Source organism: Balaenoptera ricei, chromosome 3 (assembly GCF_028023285.1).
Source record: "Balaenoptera ricei isolate mBalRic1 chromosome 3, mBalRic1.hap2, whole genome shotgun sequence".
Lineage (NCBI taxonomy): Eukaryota > Metazoa > Chordata > Mammalia > Artiodactyla > Balaenopteridae > Balaenoptera > Balaenoptera ricei.
Window position 1 is genome coordinate 150,109,092 of NC_082641.1, and position 25,167 is coordinate 150,134,258.

Sequence of the window (25,167 nt, forward strand, 5' to 3'; positions counted from 1 at the left end):
TCTCACTATCGTGGCCTCTCTTGTTGCGGAGCACAGGCTCCAGACGCGCAGGCCCAGTAGTTGTGGCTCACGGGCCTAGTTGCCCCGCGGCATGTGGGATCTTCCCAGACCAGGGCTCGAACCCGTGTCCCCTGCATTGGCAGGCAGATTCTCAACCACTGTGCCACCAGGGAAGCCCTCATTCTCTGCTTCTTTGTATCTCCTCTCTCATTTACAGTTAGCAAAGACATCTGCATCATCTGATCCTTACAACAGGCCTCACAACCCAAGATAGCTTGGGTATATCCTCGTTTGCTGAAGAGGAAAACTAAGGCTAAGAGTTGCTGAGTATAGTACTCAGACTCTCATCCAGCTGATCGAATGGTATAGTCAAGCTGAAAGCCCAGGTTTCCTAACTTTTGTTGCAGTGCATTTTCTACTCTTTTACACCCACACCTGAGTGACTAAAATTTTAAATTAGGCTTATCAGCCCCACTGTACAGAGTTAATATACATCTGCATTTGGGGATGATGTGAAGGAAAAGAGCCAGTGTTTTCATTGGGACATAAATGGAACCATGTAAGATTATTACGGCTTGAAGAAAGGTGTGAGTAAGTATGTAGGGAATGCCCAAGAGGTGCCCTAGCTAGAGTAGGAGACACATGACTAGAAAACACTTAGGGTAAACCCTAAGTAAGAGCAGAGGGTGTCTGTGTCCTGAATAGATGTTCTTAGAACCCACTTCAGCCCTTCTTTGATGATGGCATTAACCAGAAATTATTTAGGCTTTGTGATCATGTTTGTGATTTTTCAACTCTATTCTCATTCTGAGTTGAACTGTTCAGGTGATAATGTGGTACAGTAGAAAGAACAGCCTTTGTAATCAAACCTCAGGTCAAATGTCAGCACTCTCAGTCCATAGATGTGTAATCTTGGGCAAGTAACTTAATTTCTCTGAGCTTCTGTTTTCTTATCCACAGATTAGACATAATAAATAATATTTAACAATGTAATTATGAAGATTAGGTGGGTTAACAAATATAAAATGCCTTACAGCTAGTAGGCACTTGAGAAATATTAGGCCCTTTAAACCTGTCCTTCAACACTTGAGGACATGCAATCTGCTACATTCTCCTAATTGTATTCTGATTTTCTTCATCTAAAACAGAACTTCCTTAGATTTCTACTAACTGAGCTCATGTTTCTTAGAATTGAATAATTTTCTCTTTCTTGATAGCCAATATATTATGGATCTTTCATAATTATTTTTTATAAAATAATATTAAGTGAAAAGAAGTTCCAAGTTACACCCAAAATGTAAAAAGGGTCAGTTTTAATTTTCCACTATCAAGGCTTTAATAGTAAAGTTTTTGTCTTAATTATAAAAGTCATTCTTCCTTTCCATAACTAGAATATGTATAAGACAGGAAAAGTAATTGCACTGGTTAATAATGGATTATCATTCTTAACAGAATGTAAGGCATTTCTATAGGAGTAATACTCTTTAGAAAAAATATTTTTTCTTCATAAATAGAAACTGATGCCATTATAGTTCAGTGTTATTTTTTGATCTATTACTTATTGATAAGACAATTGTATTTCCCCAGATTCCTTAACTTCTATTACCTATATCCTTTTAAAAAAACTTGTGAAGATAGATGCCGTGAAATTCATGTTAAAAAATCACACGGTGAGTCTTATTTCCTTTAATTAATGACTAGAGTTTTCCGGGTAGTTTAGGTAAAGCTTAGTAACTTTGGATGCTCTCTTGCTTTCATCAGAGTGAACACTTCCCCTTTCTTGGCATCAGTGACAGTTACAGTCTCAGTGACTTCAGGTGCCGAACAACCTTCTACACAGCCCTCACTCGTCTTCTGATGGTAGATCTAGGTAAGGTTAAGAATTTAAGCTTAATTAATAAGGGGTCAACAGTATACTTGTGTGAATAAAGAAGTGTCATATTTGTGAGTACCGCATTTAACTTATTGGAATTTGCCATCTTTGACAGTTTTCTACAACTTTCCGAGATTTGAGCATTCACTTGTTAGCATTAGAGCCAAAAGGCAAATTTTTGTATATAAGATGGTGTTTTTCACTTCAAATAGTACTTGTATTAACTCTTTACTTCAAAACTGATTTTCTGGGTATCCTTTGATCCATTAATTGTACTGCTACAAAATCAAAGAATAATCGTAAATACAGAAAAGCTTTATAAACAAGGAGTTTCTTTGTAATGCCATTTAATCTAGAAGAAAAATGGCAATGATGTAAATGTCCAACAACAGGGAATTATAAAATTATGGCATATCTACTTGATGGAATAGTCTGTAGTCATTAAAAATTATGACTTGAAGACAAAGTAATACATGAAGTTTTATGTTATAATATTAAGCAAAAAAGTAAGCTATTGAACTGTGCAAATGATTATGAGCATGCCCATTGGGAGGGAAAAAACAACGCATCAAAAAAAAAAGCTTAAATGAAATTCTTCAAAAATGTTAAATGTTGTCTTTGAGTAGTGCACTATAGGTGACTTTCCTCATTTCTGGTTATTTGAAATTTTCCTTACTGTATTACTTTTCTAATGGGAAAAATTAGCTTGTTTTTGTTTCATTGAAAAGCTGAAGTTAGCCAGAAGTATCCACAGGTAGATAGCTAGCTACCTTAAAATGGGCACTTAAGCCTCTCTGTGTTGAGCACGTTGTTCTGGATTCCCATTTTCCCCCATGTTTGGATACTGCAGGTTAAATTAATCGGTTTATAGACATATGAGAGAATTCAATCAATGACAATATGATATCATCCTTAGAAAATGTAAGACTGGTGATACTTTTTCTTCCTTTCTCTTGCAATGTATTAATTGATCTATCAACTTAAACATGATTTTTTTTAAAACATGATCATACATAAGGAAAAGGGATAAATAATTTCATTTTGTATGTAAAAGGCATTGACCCTTGTAATGGAAAGGTGACTAAACCCTTCTCTGCTCCATATGTATGTTATTTTCATGCATTTCAACAGAATAAGTCACCAGAAAGACAAACAGCCAAAAGTTGAGAAAAATACAACTAGAATGACTAAGGAGCTTAGTGGGATTGATTTCTAAAGAAAGATTAAAAGAACCATGTATGTAAAACTTGGCTAAGTGACAAGTAGAGCTTGAGGCAAAGAAAACTGTCTATAAATATTTGAAGAGTGTAAACCAGGCATGCAAAACCCAATCATCTGCTACCTTAGGCAAATGGAGGATCTGAGTGACAGCTTTGCATGCTGCACACTGGCCTGTATTACCTCTCAGCTGCTGCCTTGGAGAGCAGAAGAGCATCCCAGACTCTTTGTCATCGTCCTCCATAATCATTTAGAGAGCACCCTGTGCTGAGGTCTGAGGGCAAGACAAAGACCAGTCAGGCATACTGGCCCCTGCCCTCAAGGAGCTAGCCTTCTTGCTTTCCCTGTTGTCCAAGCATTAAAGGAGATAGTAACACCCTTGTCTAGACTTAATTTGTTGACTAAGCCTTAAAAATGCTCTTCTAATGACCTGTCAAACAGAGTGAAAGAAGCAGGGAGACCAAAGTTAAACAGAACTAGCTAAAGGAAATTTCCTAGAAGGAGGTTCATGTCACGCACATCTTCAGGACCTGGAAATGGAATGAGTCAAGATCCTTTTTTGTACGGCCATTATGGACAAAAGGAGCCCTCATAAATCTGTGGTAGCTTAAACAACAGGATAGCACTGTCAGTATTTACAGCACTACTGCACTTATCTTTGCATTGATAATTGATAGTCACGATGATGCCCAGAAAGACCCTGCGTTGCACGCTGCCTTTTTGAAGACTACTTTTATTTAGTATTGCTTAATGTAAGCTGTGAGGTATGAGAAACTGAAGTAAAAATATGTAATTGAATAATAGGGTTTTATTAGGTTTTGCACGATTAGATTCCTTTGAAATATTTAACCCAAGAACATATAAAGTATAAATTGAAATTTTTTGGTTCAGAGCTTTTTTTTTTTTTTTTTTTTTTAATTAATTAATTTATTTATTTATCTATGGCTGTGTTGGGTCTTCGTCTCTGTGCGAGGGCTTTCTCTAGTTGCGGCAAGTGGGGGGCACTCCTCATCGCGGTGCGCAGGCCTCTTATTACCGCGGCCTCTCTTGTTGCGGAGCACAGGCTCCAGACGCGCAGGCTCAGCAATTGTGGCCCATGGGCCCAGCCGCTCCGCGGCATGTGGGATCCTCCCAGACCAGGGCTCAAACCCGTGTGCCCTGCATTGGCAGGCAGACTCTCAACCACTGCGCCACCAGGGAAGCCCCAGAGCCTTTTTTTAAAGGTAAATATCTGTTACACTGAAAGCAGTTTTTAGATACCTTGGGAAAAAGGAAAGACAGGCTGTATGGAAGTACCTGGTACATGGTAGATGCTCAATGTAAGTAAATTGAATCTGGGAATAGATAAAAGTAAAAACAGTAGCAGCTACACTCATGGAACTTGTACACTGAAAAGAAACTTTTTTATTTATTAGTGTTTTTCACTTTTAAAAATAAACGTGTATGGTAAGCATCAAGTGACGATTTGTGGTATATATTATCAGAGCTTCCTTCCCCTGTTACGAACCAGAGTTGCTCTTCTTCCCAAAATATGTTAAGCTCCTTTAGGGTATAGACTTTGCCTTCTTCATATTTTCTAGTACCAATCCCAGTATCTCTACATTGTAGGTGCTCAGTTAGTATTTGGCGAATGAATGACACACAAGTATACTGTAACCAGAATGCCATAATCATGGCTCCTGAAATCAGCTCAGCCTGCTGTGTTCTCTCTAGGAGTAGTCTGATCATTGGGCTCTCCAACAAAAAAATCAAGTGGCTGATTACTTTCGCAAGTGATTAGCTACACTTGGCCACTCTTGTGCTCGATTAGTCACTTGTTGCTCTCTGTTCAAGTTATTACTTTACAGACAATCATTTGTTGAGTGCTGCTGAACACAGTTTTATTATTTGAAGCCTTGTCTCACAAACTAGATTGACTGGATGTTGCTGTCAGAATTCCTATATAGATGGCTCTATAGTTTTCTATTGGGTGTTCACTGTCATGGAAACAAGGAAAGAAGAGGTAGTGATGTCAAAAGAAGCACAGATCCATGTATTAAGTGAGAGAAATACTAGATCATGAGAATTCTTCTCAAATTAAACAAGTTTGAAGAGGAACTTTTTATATCAGTGATTTTTTTTTTTTTGTAAGAATCACATAGAAAAAACATCTAACCAGCCTGCTTGCAAAGCATTGGATGTGATTCTTGGATTGAAATATAAAGCATATTCTAATTGAATCCTACAAAAGAAATTGAATATGCTTTGTGTATAAGCCCTGCACATTGGAGTGATTAAAAAAGGTGAAGAAATTGGGTGTCACATTAATTGCTATTTACTTTGAAATGCATTTTGGTTTCTATTCAATAATTTGTACTTTGTATGAATTTAATTAGAGGCTATGTGCCCCAGGTTGTATTTCAGATTAAAATGGGGGGGGGGGGGTGTTGACAATAAACAGTTGTACCACTTTATCAAATTGCTCCTTGGCTAAACTAGACGAAATGTTCACTTGTATAAAGAACAGAATTGAAAGCATTTCATCGTCAGAATGATGATGTTTCATGTTGGCCACGTATTTTTTGTATTCTAAGAAATTATAAAAATTAATGCAGGGCTTCCCTGGTGGCGCAGTGGTTAAGAATCCGCCTGCCAATGCAGGGGACACGGGTTCGAGCCCTGGTCGGGGAAGATCCCACATGCCGCGGAGCAACTAAGGCCGTGCGCGACAACTACTGAGCCTGCGCTGTAGGGCCCGCGAGCCACAACTACTGAAGCCCACGCGCCTAGAGCCCGTGCTCCGCAACAAGAGAAGCCACCGCAATGAGAAGCCCGTGCACCGCAACGAAGAGTAGCCCCCGCTTGCCGCAACTAGAGAAAAGCCTGCACGCAGCAACAAAGACCCAACGCGGCCAAAAATAAATTAATTTTAAAAAAAAAGAGAGAGAGAGAAAGAAAAAAAAATTAATGCAAAAAAATCCCTTCATGAGATAGCATACATACAGGAGAAAATAGTGACTGACCAAGAATCACTTAAAGTTCCCAAGGTTATTTTTAAATTAACTTTGTCAATCTAATAAACTAAAGGAAAGATAGTATTACCCAAGTCAGTAAATGGTGAACAGCTCCAGGGAGCTGTTCAGTGTAAAATACTTGAATAAATAAAAACCTTCTATTTTGTTTAATTTGAATGGAGGTGATTCAGTTGACAAATATTGCAGAGGGGAAGTGTGGGAAAGAGCTACAACAAAGCATTTTGTTTTGTAGAGAACTAAATGTTGTTAGTTGCAAATTAAGTTTTTACCAACCACAGATTTAGAATTGCTCGGTGTCATAGTTTATTTTCCTTGGACATTTTATGATTGCACCTTATCTTGAACTACTCAGATGAGAAGCATGTTGATGGGATCTGAGTAGTACCTTCCTCAGATATTCAAACTCTAACAAGCAGTCATACTTTTAATGATCACGGGGATACTAATATTAAAATGGTGTTTATAGACATTAGGAGAGAGTCTCTCTTTAGGGATGAAGGTAGCATAGTATCCATCTACTTTTGTGGCTTATAATAGGTAATTGGCACCTGAAGATACCTCTAGCTTAAATTTGAAAAATTTTAAATAGCAAGTAAATGACTTGAATAAAAAGGGAAGAGTATTCTAGAAATAGCTACTAAAGATAGAAGTAAAAATAGCTGAGGAAAGAAACTTCCTTTTCTTTATCAATAATAACTAACGTTTGTTTACAAAGTTATAGTTTGCAGACCACTTTGACATACATTTTCCTATTTGATCTTCAGGACAGCCCACATGAAATAGGTATTATTGCATTGTTTATCCGTTAGAAAAGTGAGGTATGGGGAGATTAAATGACTTGCGGAAGGTCAGTCATATAACTTGTAGCCCTCTGACCACATATTCTCATTCACTTCTGCTAAACTGTTACTTTGCCTTTCACATTCTCAATCAATTAGGCAGTGTAACTTTTTCTTCTTCATTTGTATTTGAACTATTTGGACTGAATGATTTGAGGTTCCGGCGGGGGCAGTGAGAAGAAGGGAGAAGGGATTACTTTCCAAACTTCTATCAAACAAATAAGATTCATGTTTATTATTTGTATATTACAGTTCTGTGGTCAGTGAAAGTCAAATGTAGTTTTTGAAATTTGTTCTTATGTCTAATAATTGGCTAAAGCATATTTCTTCTCATGGAAAAAAGAACACAGAGGTAGATATCCCAGGAGGATTTAGAAAGTGAGAAGCTTGATCAGAAATAGCTGATGTTCTGATAAATAGGAAGAATACATCAATATATCACCTGTGTCCATGACTTGGCACAGACTATCTGGAAAATAGACATTTGGTGGGGGGAGGGGAAGTGGGCAATAGGGGTAAAAAAGCAGCTGGAAATACTTAGAATCTGTAATGAGATAATTAAGACTAATTAGCTGGCCCTGTAGGCAGAAAGCAGCCCATTAAGTCCAGATCCAGTGTTAATAACTTACCTGGTTTTGAGGGTAGAGAGTCCAGAGCACCCCAGGGAATGAGATGCTTCAGGGATGAAACTTTGAGGATAGGTTTGCTAGAAAAGGAGTAAGTAGTCTGCAGTAGGCAGTGTATTTTTCTTCTGGGAACTAAAATAAACATTCTGGTTCCCTAGGGAGAGGAATTAAAGGGTGCCTCAATTTTCTCATCTATTAAATGGAGATATCTACTTTGAAGAGCTGTCATGTGGCTTAAATAAGATAAACATGTGTGAAAGGGCCTGGAACAATTCCTTTCACAAAACAAGTACTCAGTATGTATTAATCATGACAGATATTTGATTAAATACACTGTTAGGGGCACTGACTGACACTGGGTCCTCAAAATGAGGCAGATCCAATACCCTTTACGCAGCTACTCTACCTTTAGAATTTGGGCTATTATTTTCCTGTAGAAGCAAGAGCTGATGACACTTCATGACTGATACTAAAACATCCTGCCCTGCCCAAAACCATAAGTTACTTCAAAGCCAGCTAAAACTCCTAGGCAGTTTAGAGGGAAACTGAAATGAAAACCAAATTTGGGCCCAAGTGAAATCTAGCTATGCACATTTCTCAAGCCTTTTTCTAATAGAAATTTATTTATTTTTATTTTTGGCTGCGTTGGGTCTTTGTTGCTGCACTTGGGCTTTCTCTAGTTGCGGCGAGCGGGGGCTACTGTTCGTTGCGGTGCGCAGGCTTCTCATTGTGGTGGCTTCTCTCGTTGCAGAGCACAGGCTCTAGGTGCGCAGGCTTCAGGCTTCAGTAGTTGTGGCTCGTGGGCTGAGTTGCTCCGCGGCATGTGGGATCTTCCTGGACCAGGGCTCAAACCCGTGTCCCCTGCATTGGCAGACGGATTCTCAACCACTGCACCGCCAGGGAAGCCCCTCTAATAGAACTTTAGAAGTGCTATCCTAATAAAGTGCTGGGGAACAGCAGATGATATGGGCCTAGACCTGCAGAAGTCACTGGCTCTTACGAGATTACCCATTGGTACTTGGTTTTAAACGGGTTACAGTTGTCCCTCAGTATACACAGGGGCTTAGTTCCAGGACACCCCGCCCCCCCATACCAAAATTTGCATTTGCTCAAGTCCCTTATATAAAATGTCGTAGTTTTGCAAATAACCTACACACATCCTCCCGTATACTTTCAGTCATCTCTAGGTTAATTATAATACCTAATACGATGTAAATGCTAGGTAAATAGTTGCCAGCCATGGCAGATTCAAGTTTTGCTTTTTGGAACTTTCTAGAATTTTTTTTTCCTGAATATTTCTGGTCTCTGGTAGGTTGAATCTGAGGATGTGGAACTTATGGATATGGAGGGTCAGCTGTATTTTCTTCACTCACTGTCTCTGTATCTCCTTGTTTGCCTCTCCTCTTAATTCTCATTAAGAGCTTCATGGCATTAGACCTGATCTTTACTGATGTATTAGTTTCCTATTACTATTTTAACAAATTACCACAAACTTAATGGCTTAAATATTACAGATTTATTATTTTGTAATTCTGGGGGTCGGAAGTCCCAAATGGGTCTCATTGGGCTAAAATCAAGCTATTAGCAGGGCAGTGTTCCTTTCTGGAGGCTCTGAGGAAGAATCTGTCCCCTTGCCTTTTGCAACTTAAGGTTACCTGCTTTCCTTGGCTCATGGCCCCCTTTTCCAAGATTGGTCAAATTCTTCTCATGCTGCCATCTCTCTGATTTTCCCCTTCTGCTTCTCTCTAACACTTTCACGGACCTTTGCGATTACATTGGACCCACCTGGATAACCCAGAATAATCTTCTATTTTTAAGTCAGTTGATTGCAACCTTAATTCTCCTTTGTCATATAACCTAGCATACTCACAGATTCCAAGGATTAGGATGTAGACATCTTTGGAGGGCCATTATTCAGCCTACTATACTGACCTATCACTAATATCGAAGTATTTCACACGATACGTATCGTACAATAAATCCTCAGTAACTGTTGGCTACCATCATTTATTACTAGCTTCTCCTTGGCCACTCCCCCAACCCCCCAGTAACCCAGCTGCAATTAGCATTTGAATTTGAGGAAATGAGAAGTTGCACTGTTTACATTTAAGGGGGGGAGGTGGGAAGCAAACCCAGATTTTTGGTGGTGGTGGTTTTGGGAGGGCGGTGACATTCTCATACCATAAAATTCATCCTGTGAAAGTGTATAATTCAGTGGTATTTAGAATATTCACAAGGTGTGCAACTGTCACCATTATCTGATTCCATAATATGTTCATCACCCCAGAAAGAAAGCCTGTACCTTAAAGTAGTCACTCCTCATTACCCCTACCCCCAGCTCCTGGCAGCCATTAATCTACTATCTGTCTCTATGGATTTGCCCATTCTAGACATTAAGTGTGAGTGCAATCATATAATATGTGACCTTTGTATCTGGCTTCTTTCATGTACCATAATGTTTTTGAGGCTTATCCATATTTTAGCATACATCAGTACTTCATTTCTTTTTCTGGCTGACTAATATTCCATTGTACAGATATACCACATTTTGTTTATCCATTTATCAGTTGATGAACAGTTGGGTTGTTTCCACCTTTTGGCTATTATGATAATGATGCTCTGAGCATTCGTATGTTAAGTTTTTGTATGGACATATGCTTTCAGTTCTCTTGGGCATATACCTAGGAATAAAACTGCTGGGTCATATGACAACTCTGTGTTTAACTTTTTGACTAACTACCAAACTGCTTTCCACAGTGGCTGCATCATATTATATTGGCTTCACCATTATACATTCCCTCCAACCTAGATTTTAAGTTATACAAAATAACAAATGAAGTGTCCTACAAATAAAATATCTGAGAGCCAACATACTAAAATAGTTACTATTTGTATTTTAATGTGACTTCTCTGAAGGAAAAAAAACTGAAATTCATAAAATGAATAACTTTTCTGTTGAATCAGATCCTCAGAAATCCAGTAGAGGGGATTTAGCTTTGGGTTTTCCCTAAAAGCTGATGTCAATTACAGATTGGCACTTGCGGTTGGCACTTGCCATCTACCTCTACAAGGATTAAATCATGAGCTGCTGCAGCTGCTGACTTTCAACAGCCCCTGAAAGGAGTTCAAGGTGGAGAGCAGAGATGAGGCGCTCTGTGCACTGGAAAAAACTGGCAGAACAGGTCTTCAGATAGTTAGATATTTTCAGGAGACAATTTTATGAGCCCAATTCTTGTATCTCCTCATATCTAGAAAAGCACTAAAATCCTTCATGGTGACGTCTGGTCCTTGTGACTAGCAGTAACCTTCACAAGACTGGCAAAAACCTTCTGCAAAAAATGTGTTTGATTGCATGTACTCCCCCTTCACCAAAATCACATGTATACTGACCTTCCCCCCAACCTCTTTAGGGCAGTTTCTCAGAGCTATCTGAAATGCTGTCTCCCGGACTGTAGTCCTCATTTTGCCCCAAATAAAACATAACTCGCAATTCTCATGTTGTGCATTTTTTTAAGTCGACACTGAGGAATATTATTTTTATCTATGCATGACTGAGAACTTCGGATGTTACGTTAGTATTTACTTTCTGATGCCAATGAAAATAGTAGCCTGTAAATTGGCACTTCACCTTCAAATTATACTGGTGTCTGGGCCCTCGTCTTGTTAGAAAAAAAAACTGGCAGCTTCCATTATTATTCATAAAATGATCACATGTAGATTCGGCATACTAAATATAATATATGACTGCATACTTGAATGTAAAGTTGTAAGAGCACATGTTTTCTCTTTTCGTATCAGAAACAGTAAATGATACCTCCGTGGGTAATACAAATGAGGAAAAAATCCTTAATAGATATTGTATAAAGTTGTTTGCATGAGATAAAAAAAAAATGACCAGTTTTCTAGCTTAGATGATACAACATATCACATTACAGTAATAGGAACAGTGCTAACTGAAACATAAACATTTTTATAGGAATAATGCACCAGTGTCTCTCGTTTGCCTACCTTAAACTCAAGTGATTGCTGAGGAATTCCTTTCTCCTCACCAGAGCCAAGCTAATTGTTCTTCACCCTCTTCTGACTTCATGCAACTGCAAAGTCAAGATTTTGTGACCCTGACTTCAGTCCCTACCTCTGACACCTTCCACCCCATCAGAGACATGGAGGGAGGAACATGAAGTTGGGGGGTAAAGCAGAACTAATTGGAGACCCTGGTTCACTGACATTTACCAGGCAGAGGATGTTGGACAAACAACTTAACTCCTTCAACCTCTCTGTTCACATGTAAAATGAAGGAAATCATCATACTAGTTTACGGGATTGTTGTGACTGGTAATGACTTACAACAGTGCTTTGAAGGTAGTAAGAGCTACATAGGTGTTTGTTAAGTAAATTAAGTACCACATTCATTGACTGCACATAAAAAGTACTCAAGAAATAACTACTGTTATTCAGTCACTACACAAGTATTACTTGACCACCAGACCCTCCTCTAGGCACTGGGGATACAGTCGTGATCAAAACAGACCAAGTTCCTTCTCCAAGGAGCTTACATTCTAGTAGGAAAGACAATGAATAAATATGTAAATTAATAGCCAGTCATAGTAAGCCCCATAAGAAAAGTGAAGTAGTTTGTGGGGTGGGAAAGTAGGTGAGGGGGGAGGGCACACACTGTGGTACTGTTTTAGAGTGGTCAGTGAAGTCCTTTCTGAGGAAGTGACATTTAAGTAGAATTGCCGCTCACCTTGCTTTCTTTAGTATTTGCTCCTTGACTTCTCCCTTCACATTTTGGTGACCTTCTCTTGTGCTCCTGATGTCCCTATTTGCCTCAAAATTTGATTGAGGAAAGAGATGGAATCAGGAAGTTTTTTTGATCTGTAGCTCAGTATACTAAGGAAGGGTTTAAATGTTCAAGTTCTGAGTTTGTCTTTGTTCTGAGTAAACGTCCTTACCTTGCTCCCAGAGGACGGGTATTGGTCTGGCAACCTCGTGGTCACACTTTATTTGACCACCATAATCACCTCTGTTAAGTTCATGTTAAACTCAAAACAACAAAAATGCTCCTGGCTATCATTTATTAAGTGCCAGGCACTGAGCAAGGGGGCTTACAAGTGTTTTGCCATTTATCCTCACAGCTAACTTTATGAAGTAAATATTATGTCTCTTAATTACAGATGAGTGAAGAGACTTTATCCAAAAGCAGACAGCTAATAGTAGCAGAACCAGGATTCAAGCGTAGAACTTTCAAAGCATCCACTCTGTCTAGCACCCTTATCTGCCTGCAGTGATCATTATCACTGTTCTCATTAATTCCATACAAGAAGAGTAAAATTACATGGTTTAAAATATAATGTATTATATATTTAAGGATTTGATGTTTGCTTCAGTTAGTAATTTTTCTATATTAGGTATTAAGAAAATAAGGTATTTTTAAAATTTACCTTTAATTGAGCAACTACTTTTCACTCAAATACAGTATTTCCCTAATATGTACCAGGCACTGTTCTAGGTGCATCATCTATTTTTCCTGTGTTAAAACATTTAATATACACAATAATCCGCAAAGATAGGTATTTATCCTTATTTTATAGATGAGAAAACTGAGACACAAAGTGATCAGCTAAGTATCCAAAGTTAAACAGTACATGGTGGAGCCAGACACTGGGTCTGTTTATTGCAGGGGCTTAACCTACATCATTCTCCTTCACAGAGAAATGAAAAGATGCAGTCTCGGTTCTCCAGAAGCAAAGCCAAAGATACTATCAGTGTAGGCTGATAGATCTAATAATTTACACATACACGTTATAAATTTTATCTCATTTAATCCCCACAGTAACCTTCATCAAATGGTGGTAGTGGTAGAATGATATAGGTGGTATTATTAAGTGTTAGTATTAGCTATCTGCTAAAATATCTGCCATTCACAGCAGACTGATAAATGCTATCTAAAGGATCAGACAAAGGTGAAGAATCAGACAAAATGCTGTGAGAACCCAAAGGGAGAAGGGGAATACTTGCAGTAGGATCTTAGTACTTGAAGGGGAGCTTAGCTCAGACATTAGGAACGCTATCATTTGACCTGGGCTTTGAAAAATAAAACTGGCTCCTATAAAGGTCTCTAATGTTATCCACAGTTGACAGAGGGTGTATCTAAGAGGAGTAACTTGGTCGCATAGCTAGTTGACAGGGCAGGGATCATAATTTGGAGTCAGACATACTACCATTGCACCACGAGGTCACTATAATTTGGTTTACCTTCCCCTTCACCTAGCACCCTGATCCTTGTGTCAAACAGCATACTAGGAAAGACTCATTGGCCTTTTGACATCTCTTTCTGAAGAAAGCTAAGTCCCTGAATCTGTTGGACTCCAGAAACAAAGTATGTGAGGTTAAAGGGAAAAGAGAAGTCACAAAAGATCAGGGTCAGCCAGATCAGCCACTCCTTAAGAGTCAAAAGATCCTGATTCTGCCATTGATTTTCTGTGTATGTGGCCTTGGACCTCGCTCTCCTTATCTGTAGAATAATATATAGGCCAGTGTTTCTCAAACATTTGCATGCATCTGAGTTACCTGGAGGGCTTCTTAAAACAAAAATTGCTGGATCTGGGATGAAACCCGGGATTTTATATCTAACATGTTCCCAGGTGATGCTGATGCTGCTAGGTCAAGGACCAAACTTCGAGAACCACTGACCTCTTCTCTGAGATCTGGTTTCCTCTCTAATCCTCTATTTAAAAACTGCTAGCATAGAAATCAGGAGGTCTGGACAGTATAGTTACACCTCCAACTAAGTATGCTACCTTGAGCAAGTCGCTTAACATTTCTCTGCCTGTTTCTTCATCAGTAAAGTGGGACTCACAATTCCCTGTGGCATAGGATGAATGAGAAAACTTTCTCATTTGAAGGAAACCCCTTTTGAAAAGGATGAATTATCAATTGTGTAACATATCCATATGTTAAATGAAGATTCTACCTTCAAAGTGAAAAAACAATAGAAAATGTCTCTTTTCCCCTTCTTATATAAAGAAAAAGAAGCTTATTGCAAAAGGAAGTGTACTCATGGAGAATGCACTTAAAATCCAAATGACCCATGAGGGACCCCATCCCCTTTGGAGATAAAAGTTTCCCTGACATCTATTTAACAAATTAATAAAAAAGAACATAAATAAAAGAGAATAATAACTTAGGGCTATCTGGGCACCTGAGTCTGTGAGCCCTTTAGGGCCTTGGCACCTAAAGAGAAAGGGAAAAAAGATCCTGTTCTCTGAGGCTTTGAAAGTGCCTTTCCTTGAGGCATTAGGGAAGCTCTGGGGGCCCTAAGAGCTGAAGGGCTGAGAAGCCTGGGGCATAAGTCTATTTGATCCAATAAAGAGCCAGGAAAAAAAATGGCTGGTAAGTAATTCTGCTATTTCATTTGGTGCAAAAGAGAAGGCAAAACACCAGAATATTCAATGAGCCAAAGCACAAAATGTGGTATGGATGTGAATGCAGGCTGACCCCTCCTCAAGAACGTTTCTAAGCCTGAATGAAGCACTCACTGTGGAGGCTAATGGACAGTAGCATGCATCTTAAACCGTGATGACCCTTTTGTTTTTCTGATAGGCGAAGATGAGGACGAATTTGAGAATTTCATGCTGCCTCTTACAGTCTCTTTTGAAACAGTGTTACAGATATTCAGTAACAACTTTAAACAAGAAGATGTAAAGGTGGGTTTGTTTCCGAACATGAGAAAAGACGATTTTGTTCATTCTAGGATGTATAGATTCAGAAAAAGGTCTGCATATTTGTGTGTGCTTTGTGCTTCATCAATCTTAATTTCCCAATTGCGTGTGTCTTTGAGTTGTACTTTTCATATAAGTACTTTTCTAGTTTCTTATACAAATGGACTTTGAGGTTATCGAATGATTTCAGATAGCTTATGGTTAGATGATGCATTTGTCTCTCGTGGCAGTATCTTTTAAAAGAACATTTCTCGTGGGTACACCACTTTAAACGTCCCTATTCCCTCATCTACCCCGCACTGTATGTTTCAACATATTTATATGGAGGAATGCACAAATGTACACATGCTAAAATACTACATCTCTAAATATTTTTAAACAAGAATTTGTATAAATCAAGACTTTATTAAATGGCTAGGCATATATGTATAAATAGGAGCTGGTCTTGAAGTATTGCATTCTTAAACTGAACAAAGTGATTAGGATAACTGATAGCTAAATAAGGTTTTTATGTGCCTGTGGGAGCCATATTAGGATTGATTTGACAAGTCAGTTCAGCTGTGGCAACAGTCATAATATCTAAGACAACATTATGTTTTATTAGTAAAATCCTTAAGTGTAGCAAGCTGTTTGTGACAAAACAGCCCCATATTTTAATATGGGGGATGGGGAGCACAAGATCTGCTAAATAGGAATAACATCTTCTGAAATTCTAATGTATCAGGGCTGTATTAAATAGATTGACACTGGTTATTATTCTTAAAAGACTAATAAATATATACCGAGAATGTAGGCACCTTTGTTGGTGGTACTTGAGTCATGTTTCATTGTTATTTGAAATGTGTTGAAAATATTGACGGTCATTTTGCATGGCTCCTCTTCTCTCTACCAAAAAAAAAAAAAAAAAAAATTAGCAGTAAGAAGCCAAATAGAAGAATGATGGCCTTTGGTGATTATTTAGTGTAATTCTTGTACTAAAAAATAATTAACCAAATACTATACCTTTTATTTTGACATAGAGTTTTTGAAATGAATGTTTATAACATGCAATAGTCATAGAATTTTTAAAACCAAAAAAGGATCTTAGAGATTTTCTTTGTGTTTATAGTGTTGCTGAAATTCTTCACCAGAGTTTCTACTCAGGTTAGCTGTATTTTTTAGATGTCTCCCAAATATTTTTAATGACCAAAAAAATCTTTGCACCTTTAAGGTGGTTATTGCTGCCCTTTATATCAAAAAGAAGCCATGAGGTTGAAAAACATTATCTGTATAAAAATTACATTTGTCTCATTTGAAGATTTCATTATACTCCAAGCCCGTTTTGATGTAATCCCATCTAGTTTGATAGAAACCATCTTCCTAGAGTCATTTTTAATGGAGTTCCAGTGATATATCCCTAAACCAGCAAGTTCTTAACGACCCTGGAAAGTGACTGCTTGATTACACTTTAACGGTATTTGCAAATAAAATCACAAGTAATTAAGGGGAAATCTCCAGGCTTTTGAGCAAGTTTGATGCATGATAACTGCCTGATTCAGCTTCATCTAGAGTAATGCTGTGTAGGCAACAGCTACTGAGATCAATAGCAACGTAATGATAGTGGCAGAATTAAGTGAGTAACCTGAGAACTGTGCCTCAGAATGCATGCAGCTGCCACGAACCAAGGCCACACAGTGCACTCCGTGCTTCCGTCCTAAATGTTCATCAAAAGACGCCCTGCAGGAAAATGGAGTTAGATGCTCTTTATTGCTGATCGTGTCTCTTGCCACATTTATCAGGGAAATTGGATTAGCAGTTGGCAGCTGCAGGTAGACAAGATTCTGCAGTGATTAAATATGCAGCTTGGCTGCATTTGTTGTGACAGACCTTTAGTAAATTCTACTGTAAGCACCATCTGTCTAATTTGTATAAAGAAAACTTGGTGCTTTAAGCTACCGATAAAGAACTAAATCTGTTGCTTTATCATAAACAAAACTTTTGCACTAAATGCTTTTAAATGTAATTTATTAGGTTAAGGCTATTTTTCTATCATGATGAATAAATAATACATGCAGAAGTGCTTTCAGGTACTTCATTTTGCAAGTACTAGAGATAAAAACAGTTCTGTTTTGTTCTCCAATAAAGTATTTAGTATTCCAATCCACAGGAGGTGATGCCGTTAAAATATCTCTATGAAAATGCCGCAGGACTGCCAAATTCATTTAATTTGCAACCCTTACCAGGATTTTCTTACTGCCTATTGATAGATATTTTTCAAATGCGGATTTCAGGATAAACATAAGCATTAAGGACCTACATTGCCAAACTGCTGAAATATGGTTGTGAGAGGAGGAAATGCTGTAAAACTCTTAAATTTATAGCTTTGTTTTCTTACTTAGTCCTAATAAAATTGAAGAGAACATTGAATTTTTGTCTTGGGTTTCTCTTTTCAAAGGAAAGGAAAAAAGAAAGAAATTGCTGTGACAAACCCTGGCTCTAAAGCGTTAGTTCACAGTACATGTTTCCCCCCTGTGATTGTACCCACAGTAAAATATAGTCCAGTACTCTGACTCCCCATGCATCATTTTTGTTTTGGCCATGACGTCATCAGTTTTAAGGGAAATGAATGAAAACTTGTAGGAGGAAGAGGAGCAGTTAAATAGGAACCTGCTATCTTTAGTCCCTTCGTAAAAACTCCACAATGTTAAATTATTTAAAATCCTAGATTTTCAGCATGCGCACATTAAAAGTTTTCGCACTAAGTGCCAAATGTTGCAAACAGCACTTTAACAGAATGATTTTGCTTTGATCCCTGTAGCAGTTCCTGAATAATTTATCACAGGTTATTGCCTTAATTCTGGAGAGGGATAGAGCAATAAAGGCAGATGAAAACACTCCAGTTGAAACACCTTGGGGCCTGCTCATTCCTCTGACACGGCTCTTTTGTTGGAACTATTTAGAGGTTATTAAGATGTGTCTCCAGAATTAAGAGTATGCTGTAAGGATGAAGACAGCCATCTTAATTCTAAAGACAAAGCACAATGACCCTTCACCTTCTTTTTCTTTGTTGTTATTATATAGTAGAATTATGAGGATAATATTATAGCTGCCCCCAGTAGTGCCACTACAGTAAAGGGTCTGTCAGACTTTCCATTAGAAACCCTGTTTTGGAGGTCAGGGTGGAAGGAGCCGCATTTCAACTGTTTCCCAGCCCATCCGTCTCACACTTGGCACACAGACGGCCGTTCACCATGCAGGAGACTGCAGCACTGAGCAGTTTCTCCTTGGACTATCCAAAAAAGGAATCCTTAGGATTAGATACCCCAGACCTGCCCAGTCCCCAAAACAGCCTCACTTTATAAGGACCTCTCATTTTTCAGGTCAGTCAAGTGTTGACTAACTGTAGGAGAAAGGCAACTTTTGGAATAAACCTCTTTGTACTGTTTTAAGTGAGATGGTAAATTGTGGCTCTTCCTCCCCTAAATTTCAGATCATCCCTTGATCTCTGAGATTGTTTGATAACCTGGTTGAGCTCCTTGTTAACAGTTTTCCTGGTCTCATACCAGAACTGGGTATGTTTTGACTGTCAAGAAAGTACTTCCTTAGTGTTGTTTGAGTGTCTGTATAGATTATTACAGTTCTCTTGCTGCTTTGAGATAAAAGATTGTTTGAGCATGAGAGATCTGTTTCTCACATTAACACTGCATTTTCCTGCTCAGTCGAATCTTTTGAAAACATATTTAGTTATTATATTGTCATATGCTTCCTCTGCTTTGGAGTAACATTTTCTAAAATTGATATAATTTCATAGATTTGAGTCAGTTAGAGCCCTTCTATTAACTTGGTGTCTTTTAAGAAAAAAATTTGTGGTGAAATAAATATTAACCTTTTTGTGTAATAAGGATAGTCTAAAATATTTTAAGAGCCTTTTGCACTAGACACAAAGTAAAACTTATTGTTCCTGTTGACTGATTTAGAGTTGAATGGTGATGAGTACCTTATGTATATGTGAAAACTGAAGATTATTTGAAGAGTAGCCTGTAATTTGTAAGTGTACATAATAAAAATAGAATCAAAAAAGGCCACTTTAAGAGAAAGACTACAAAGAGAATTAGTCAGAATAGAATTGTTCAAAGACTTCTTAGAAGACATATTCTGTTCTGGAAGCTACAGGAAACGTGGAAAGCTGAGAAAGAGTAGAATAGGTTCCAGGTGATGAAAACAGGTTACATAAAAGGCAAAATGGTTTAAAAAAAAATAGCAGTCACATAAGAGAACTACACAGAGAGACTAGCCAATTATAGAAAAACAAGGACTGGTGAGATTATGAAAGGAAAAAGAATAAGTTACTTAAAGAAGCAGAAACAAAAGTTCAGGGCTTACAGATTCAGAAATTCAGATTACCATCATTCTATAAGCTGTTACACAGTATAGAAACTGAATATTCTTATAAACAGCTTCCAGTTATATTGAGTCACCTTTTAGGTATGGGGCATCGGGGAAGGGGGATCAAAAATAACAGATACTTGTGACATAAACTATTTCCTACTTTGAAATTTTTTTAGTCATTAAGATGAGGGTCAGCATTCACTTCCAAGTCCTTAATGATAATTTAAATGCCTTCCTAAAGAGATTTTCATTTATTACCAAAGTGTGCGGAAAAGAAAATCTGATAAAATAGTTCAGAGACCATTTTCTGGCAGAATATTTCCACTGAAAACAGTATCTTCAGAAATCACAGTTGCATATCTCAATTATCCCACCCCCTTGTTTTTCAATTATGTTTATTTGTACTCTTTGTTCTGACATTCTAGCATCTGTTCATGGGTTTTCTTTTTCACTTCCCAAGCATCTTCCTAAGGACAGCTTAATTAAGAGTCCAGAGTACAAGTCAGATCTCTTCTATTTAAGAGTCAAGTTTTCATTTTGTTTTGTTTTGTTTTCTCTAAAACTAAGTATTTATGGAACACTTATATATGTATCAGGCTCTTGTTAGGCATTTTTATATAAATTTATTAAATTTATTCCTGACAGCGCCTCCGTGAGAGAGGCATTATTAGCCCCTTTTAGAGATGAGAAAATTGAGACTGATAATTTGCCTTGCCTTAAGTCTTACAGTTAAGAGGTAAAGCTGGGTTTAAATTCAAGTCTTTGATATTGAGTGTAGAAGAACTCTTTTCCTTATATCTCTTCCTTGCTTGGGGAATGTGAATGCCATTCTGGGTATGCCACGGTACCAATAGGTCATCTGGCCAGTTTCATTTTGTCCTAAGTTACTAAAGATATTCCTTAGGGATCTTTAAATGCCAGTGTGCTTTCAGGTTAGACTCCAAATTGCATAGTGGGACTGATTTCTTGCAAGCCAATGTGGTTAAGATTTGTTGTTATTAAATAATGTCTAGACCCTGTACATTCTTGTTTCGTGGAATTATCAATACTCTTTTTTTTCTAATTTGGCATTATTCAGAAACAAAGTATTTTAGGAATCTAAATGTTTCTAAGCTATTGGAATTATGACTCAGCTCAATTTATAAGAAGCAGAGTTGGTCAGCAGATTTGATGGTCTGTTTGCTTAAAAAGTCTATGACTTTCTATAGAAAGAGATCTGAGCGAGACATTTTAGCTAATGAATCAAAATCAGATATGTGGTCATTATTGCCTGATTATTACTCCATCTGCTCTGTGCTAACGTGAAAATCAATTACTGTGTCTCTTTCCCACTGACAGCGTATGTTGATCGGGCTGGCAAGAGATCTTCGAGGGATTGCCTTTGCACTGAACACAAAGACCAGCTACACCATGCTGTTTGACTGGATGTATCCTTATTACACTGTGACAATACCAGCTCTGTGCACAGAGGGATGCCAGGCCCCTGGCTTTCGTTTAATAGTATGGCACAGTAGGGAAGAGGAAACAAAGCTAAATGAACTAATGTGTAATCAGCTAAAAATTACAGCACAGTGGCAGCAGTACAGATAACTGAGCACAGCATTTGGAGACCCAGCTCAGAGAGGTCACTTTTTTGGTGCCATTAAATATTGACACCTTAAAAAATCACATCCCCAAATGATTGTTTATGTTGGGGTTGCAGGGATAATTGGGCTGACGTCTCTAACTCAAGATCAATGGATCCTACCATTTGGCACTTTCGAGGAGATTTGGATTCCTACTCTATCTCAAATAGCAGAGCTGAGGTCACTTTATCTCTTTGAGGCTCAGTTTATCATGCTGTAGTTTTTCATCATCATGAAAATATTAATGGACATGAAAAGGGGAAAATAAATCGTTAGGATTTTCATTTGATATAAAATTTGAATTTACCTTTGCCAAGGCTTAGTACAGACAGCAAAATAAATAAACAAGGAAACAAACATCCCCCCACAGAAATGCCTCATCATTAATAGTAAAAAGATTTGGTGTTAGGCAGACCTGGCTTGAATTCCTAGCTCTCCATTTGCCGTGTAAACTTTGGCAAGTCTTTTCACCTCTCTGAGTTTCCTCATCTAAAATAAGAGACATCCAGTATCATGGCCTATTGTAACCATTGAAATAGGTAACGCACTTTGTATAATGTCTAGAACATAATAGGTAGTCATAAATGATTACTATTAATATTGTTTTAACAATATTGTACAAATCCTCTTTGATCTTAACAGAAAGTGATAGTTTATGCAAGTCATGTAAGTGTAACATATGTTTTCATGCCTTTATACATGAAACCATCAGAGCACGTAAGAAAATTCTGTAACCTTAAAGTTATTTTTTAAGTTACATTGTCAGTTGCTCTTTTCAAACCCTTCTTATCATAAGTAAGAACTTCCCTCATGAATTGAATTACAAAAGAAACTTCTTAAAGGTAATCTTCAAGTACTGATGGCACAGTTATGGCCAAAAACATAACTAACAGGATCTGGGCATGTTTCAGGGAGAATGCTACACATTAAAGAAATCGTTTAACATTAATTTTGAATACTTACTTACATTTTTACTTACTATTAAAACCTACCTCATCAGATTTATGTGCCCATAGAAGGGTTAGAGATAAGAATTTTCCATGCCGTTTAGAAATCATGTATGTCTTTATATCAGCATACAAAGTACATGTACAGAGATCGTAGATTTTAACATGGAAAGTCATACAACTCTTTTAACTATGCAGAATAAACTGGAATTACATATGACCCTTTCATTTCTCTAAACATAAATAGAAGCTCACAAAGCAAAAACTTTCATTTATTTGAAATATTGTAAAGACCTAATTTTAGCACTTTAAAATTGATGGTGATCTTTAAACCAACCTACAACTCTAGGAGGTCCAGCAATTGATGCTTCACGTTTTCCTCAGCAACAATCTTAACTAAGAGTTTAGATAAGAACTTTCCCCTTAGCATCAAAGAATAGAAATATCTGTCATAATTGATACTGCCTAAAATTTATAGAACATATTGTAATTTAAGTTTTTAATTAAGTCTGTTTTCCATTTCCTCACTTTGCTCCTTCTTTTGGGCACCTATCTGAAATGAAACTTTTGTCCAGCAGATGGCAGAAAATAGCAAATGGAAAACCTTGGGACTTAACTGTTTTGTTTTGGACTAGAAACCACTGTCTCCTCCATCTGACTGTAGACATTGATGTTATTAGGGTCAGAGACGGAGGGCGAAGTGTCAGTTATGCAGGAAGTTATGTTAGATTGCCAAACAGGATGGCTTGGTACTGGCCTTGCTTATAATAATTGAGTTTCAGTAGCAAATCAGCTTCCTTGGGAAAAGGCCAAAGGCTTTTCATAATTGTATTGACAACAAAATGAATATGATAAATGGTGTTCATTCAGTTGAGGCAAGATTTATAGTTTTCCTTTGGGCAAGGGATAAAAGAGCAAATATTTATAATAATAGTAAAATTTGTTTAAAAGTTGCATTATTTGATAATTCAAAGAGCTTTATTAAAATATTTCAAAATACTTTAAGCAGTTTCAGGTGATAGAGTACAGATTCTTTCCAAAGTATTCTAGTAATGTAAAAATGAGCAAGTGTATGATTAAAAAAAAAAAACATGGATATGAAAGTCATTTATTCTTCCTAAAATATTGATATGTCAAACCGTCAGTGATGATTCTCATATTACTGCTGGAGAAAGTTTATTTGCCTTTTATCCACATAAATGTGTGTTCTTTAATTTGCTGTATAGTCCTTAGCATACAGAAGAAACATCCTATAAGAGCACATGTCATCTTAAAGTCAAAATGCATTTTATTTATCGTGATTATTTGATAAAATGCTTTTTTAGTGGTTAGCTATTTAATTTAAAAACATTTCTATAAACACTGACTGCATTAACTGGTACACGAACTACATTGCTTATCACTCTGTCCTTCCAAACCTAAATTGCCTGAAACTACACAGCAACCATGTTGATAAATTGTCCCACTACTGGAGAATAGAAGAAGAATCACTGCTATTTCTTTGCCCCTGTAGTGAGAATGCAACAATATAAAAGCACCTTACCTTGCACTGTATTTAGTCGCCTTGTTTAAACTTTTTCCAGATCATACTTACACTTAAGTATCAAAAACCCAGCGGGAAATTGAAAAAAATAAAAATAAAAGAATGTGTATGATGCTGTTTCCTCACACTCATTCTTTTAATTGTCATAATCCTGATCTTTGAGTACACTGTTTTTCAGTCACGCAGTCAGTGCTGTTGTTTAATATGCATAAGCACATTTTACAAAGACAAGGCAAGACAGTGAGATTTGTAGGGAAAAGAAAAAGAACTTTGGAATAGGACAGTCTTAGGTTCCAGTCCTGGGTTCCCCACTTAACAACCTGTGGGGTTTTGGGTAAATTACTTAATGTCTCAGAATCACAGTTTTCTCCTCCATAAAACAGGGCTAATAATACTTGTATCACAGGTATGTTGTAAGAAGTGAGTGAACTGACATATATAAAGGGCCTAGTACAGTGTCTGGCACAAAGTAAATATACCCCTCCACTGTTGTTAGTTCCTTTCCCTAATATGGAATGAGACAAAGGAATCCGATTTGCTCACTTGTTCAGCAAATTTGGCTAAGGACTATCCTAGGATTCATGAGGGATGTAGATTTCTTAGACGCAAGTCCCACCCCAAAATGAGCTTACAGTTTAATAGAGTCAGTTAGGTATCTACCTAAACAACTGTAATAAAATACAGAAGGTGATAAGTGCCATAACAAAGATAGAAATAAAGTGATTGCATTTCGCTGGAGCATCAGGAAAGGCTCTGTAAAGGTGAAGATATTTCTTTGGATCTTATCACATAAGTAGGATTGGACTATTGGAACTGTGAAGTAAGAGGTTTTCAGTTGGTCTAAGCACAGGTTTAGGAAGGAGAGTAGTAGAGAAGATGTTTTGTTAAAGATACACTTACTTTATGGTTGGACACGCAGATTGTCTGGGACCCTTGAATATCAGGCTAAGGAACTGAGACCCTTATTCCATAGATGGTATAAAGCAATTGATGATTTTGACTGACTAACAGAATCAGAATTGTATTTCAAGAAGAGAATAGTCAGCAGTATGTTGGACAAACAAATAGGGAAGAAAGTAAACCTGAAAAATTGCTGTTCAACAGGCATACTTTGAGTGCATTGTGCCAGGCATGAGAAATGAATAAAATGATTGCTTTTTATAAGAATGAATAAAATGGATCGCTCCTTAGAAGCTCATAATCTAGTGGCCATAACAAATAACTAATAAACCTCTAATCTAGTAGCCATAACAAATAACTAATAAACCATCAATGTATTGTAACAAAGATGCATGCAAAGGACCATATGAACATTTAAGAGGAAGAGATTGGTATTTGGGGCAAAAAGTAGGCTTCCCAGGGAAGTAAAAGTTGAGCTAGGTGTTGGAAG

General features: G+C 37.4%; 1 protein-coding gene across 4 annotated transcripts in view; it reads left to right on the plus strand.

The window, feature by feature from the left end:
- RANBP17 (RAN binding protein 17) overlaps positions 1-25,167 on the plus strand; it is a 322,665-nt gene that overhangs the window by 232,964 nt on the left and 64,534 nt on the right. For all 4 annotated transcript variants that reach the window (XR_009502445.1, XM_059917665.1, XM_059917663.1 and 1 more), the window contains 4 exons: positions 1,607-1,670; positions 1,762-1,870; positions 15,176-15,279; positions 21,001-21,089. Coding sequence is in view for 3 of the 4 variants with exons in the window: in XM_059917665.1 (XP_059773648.1) it covers positions 1,607-1,670; positions 1,762-1,870; positions 15,176-15,279; positions 21,001-21,089 (366 nt within the window). In the remaining variant the exon portion in view is untranslated. The remainder of the gene's footprint in view (positions 1-1,606; positions 1,671-1,761; positions 1,871-15,175; positions 15,280-21,000; positions 21,090-25,167) is intronic.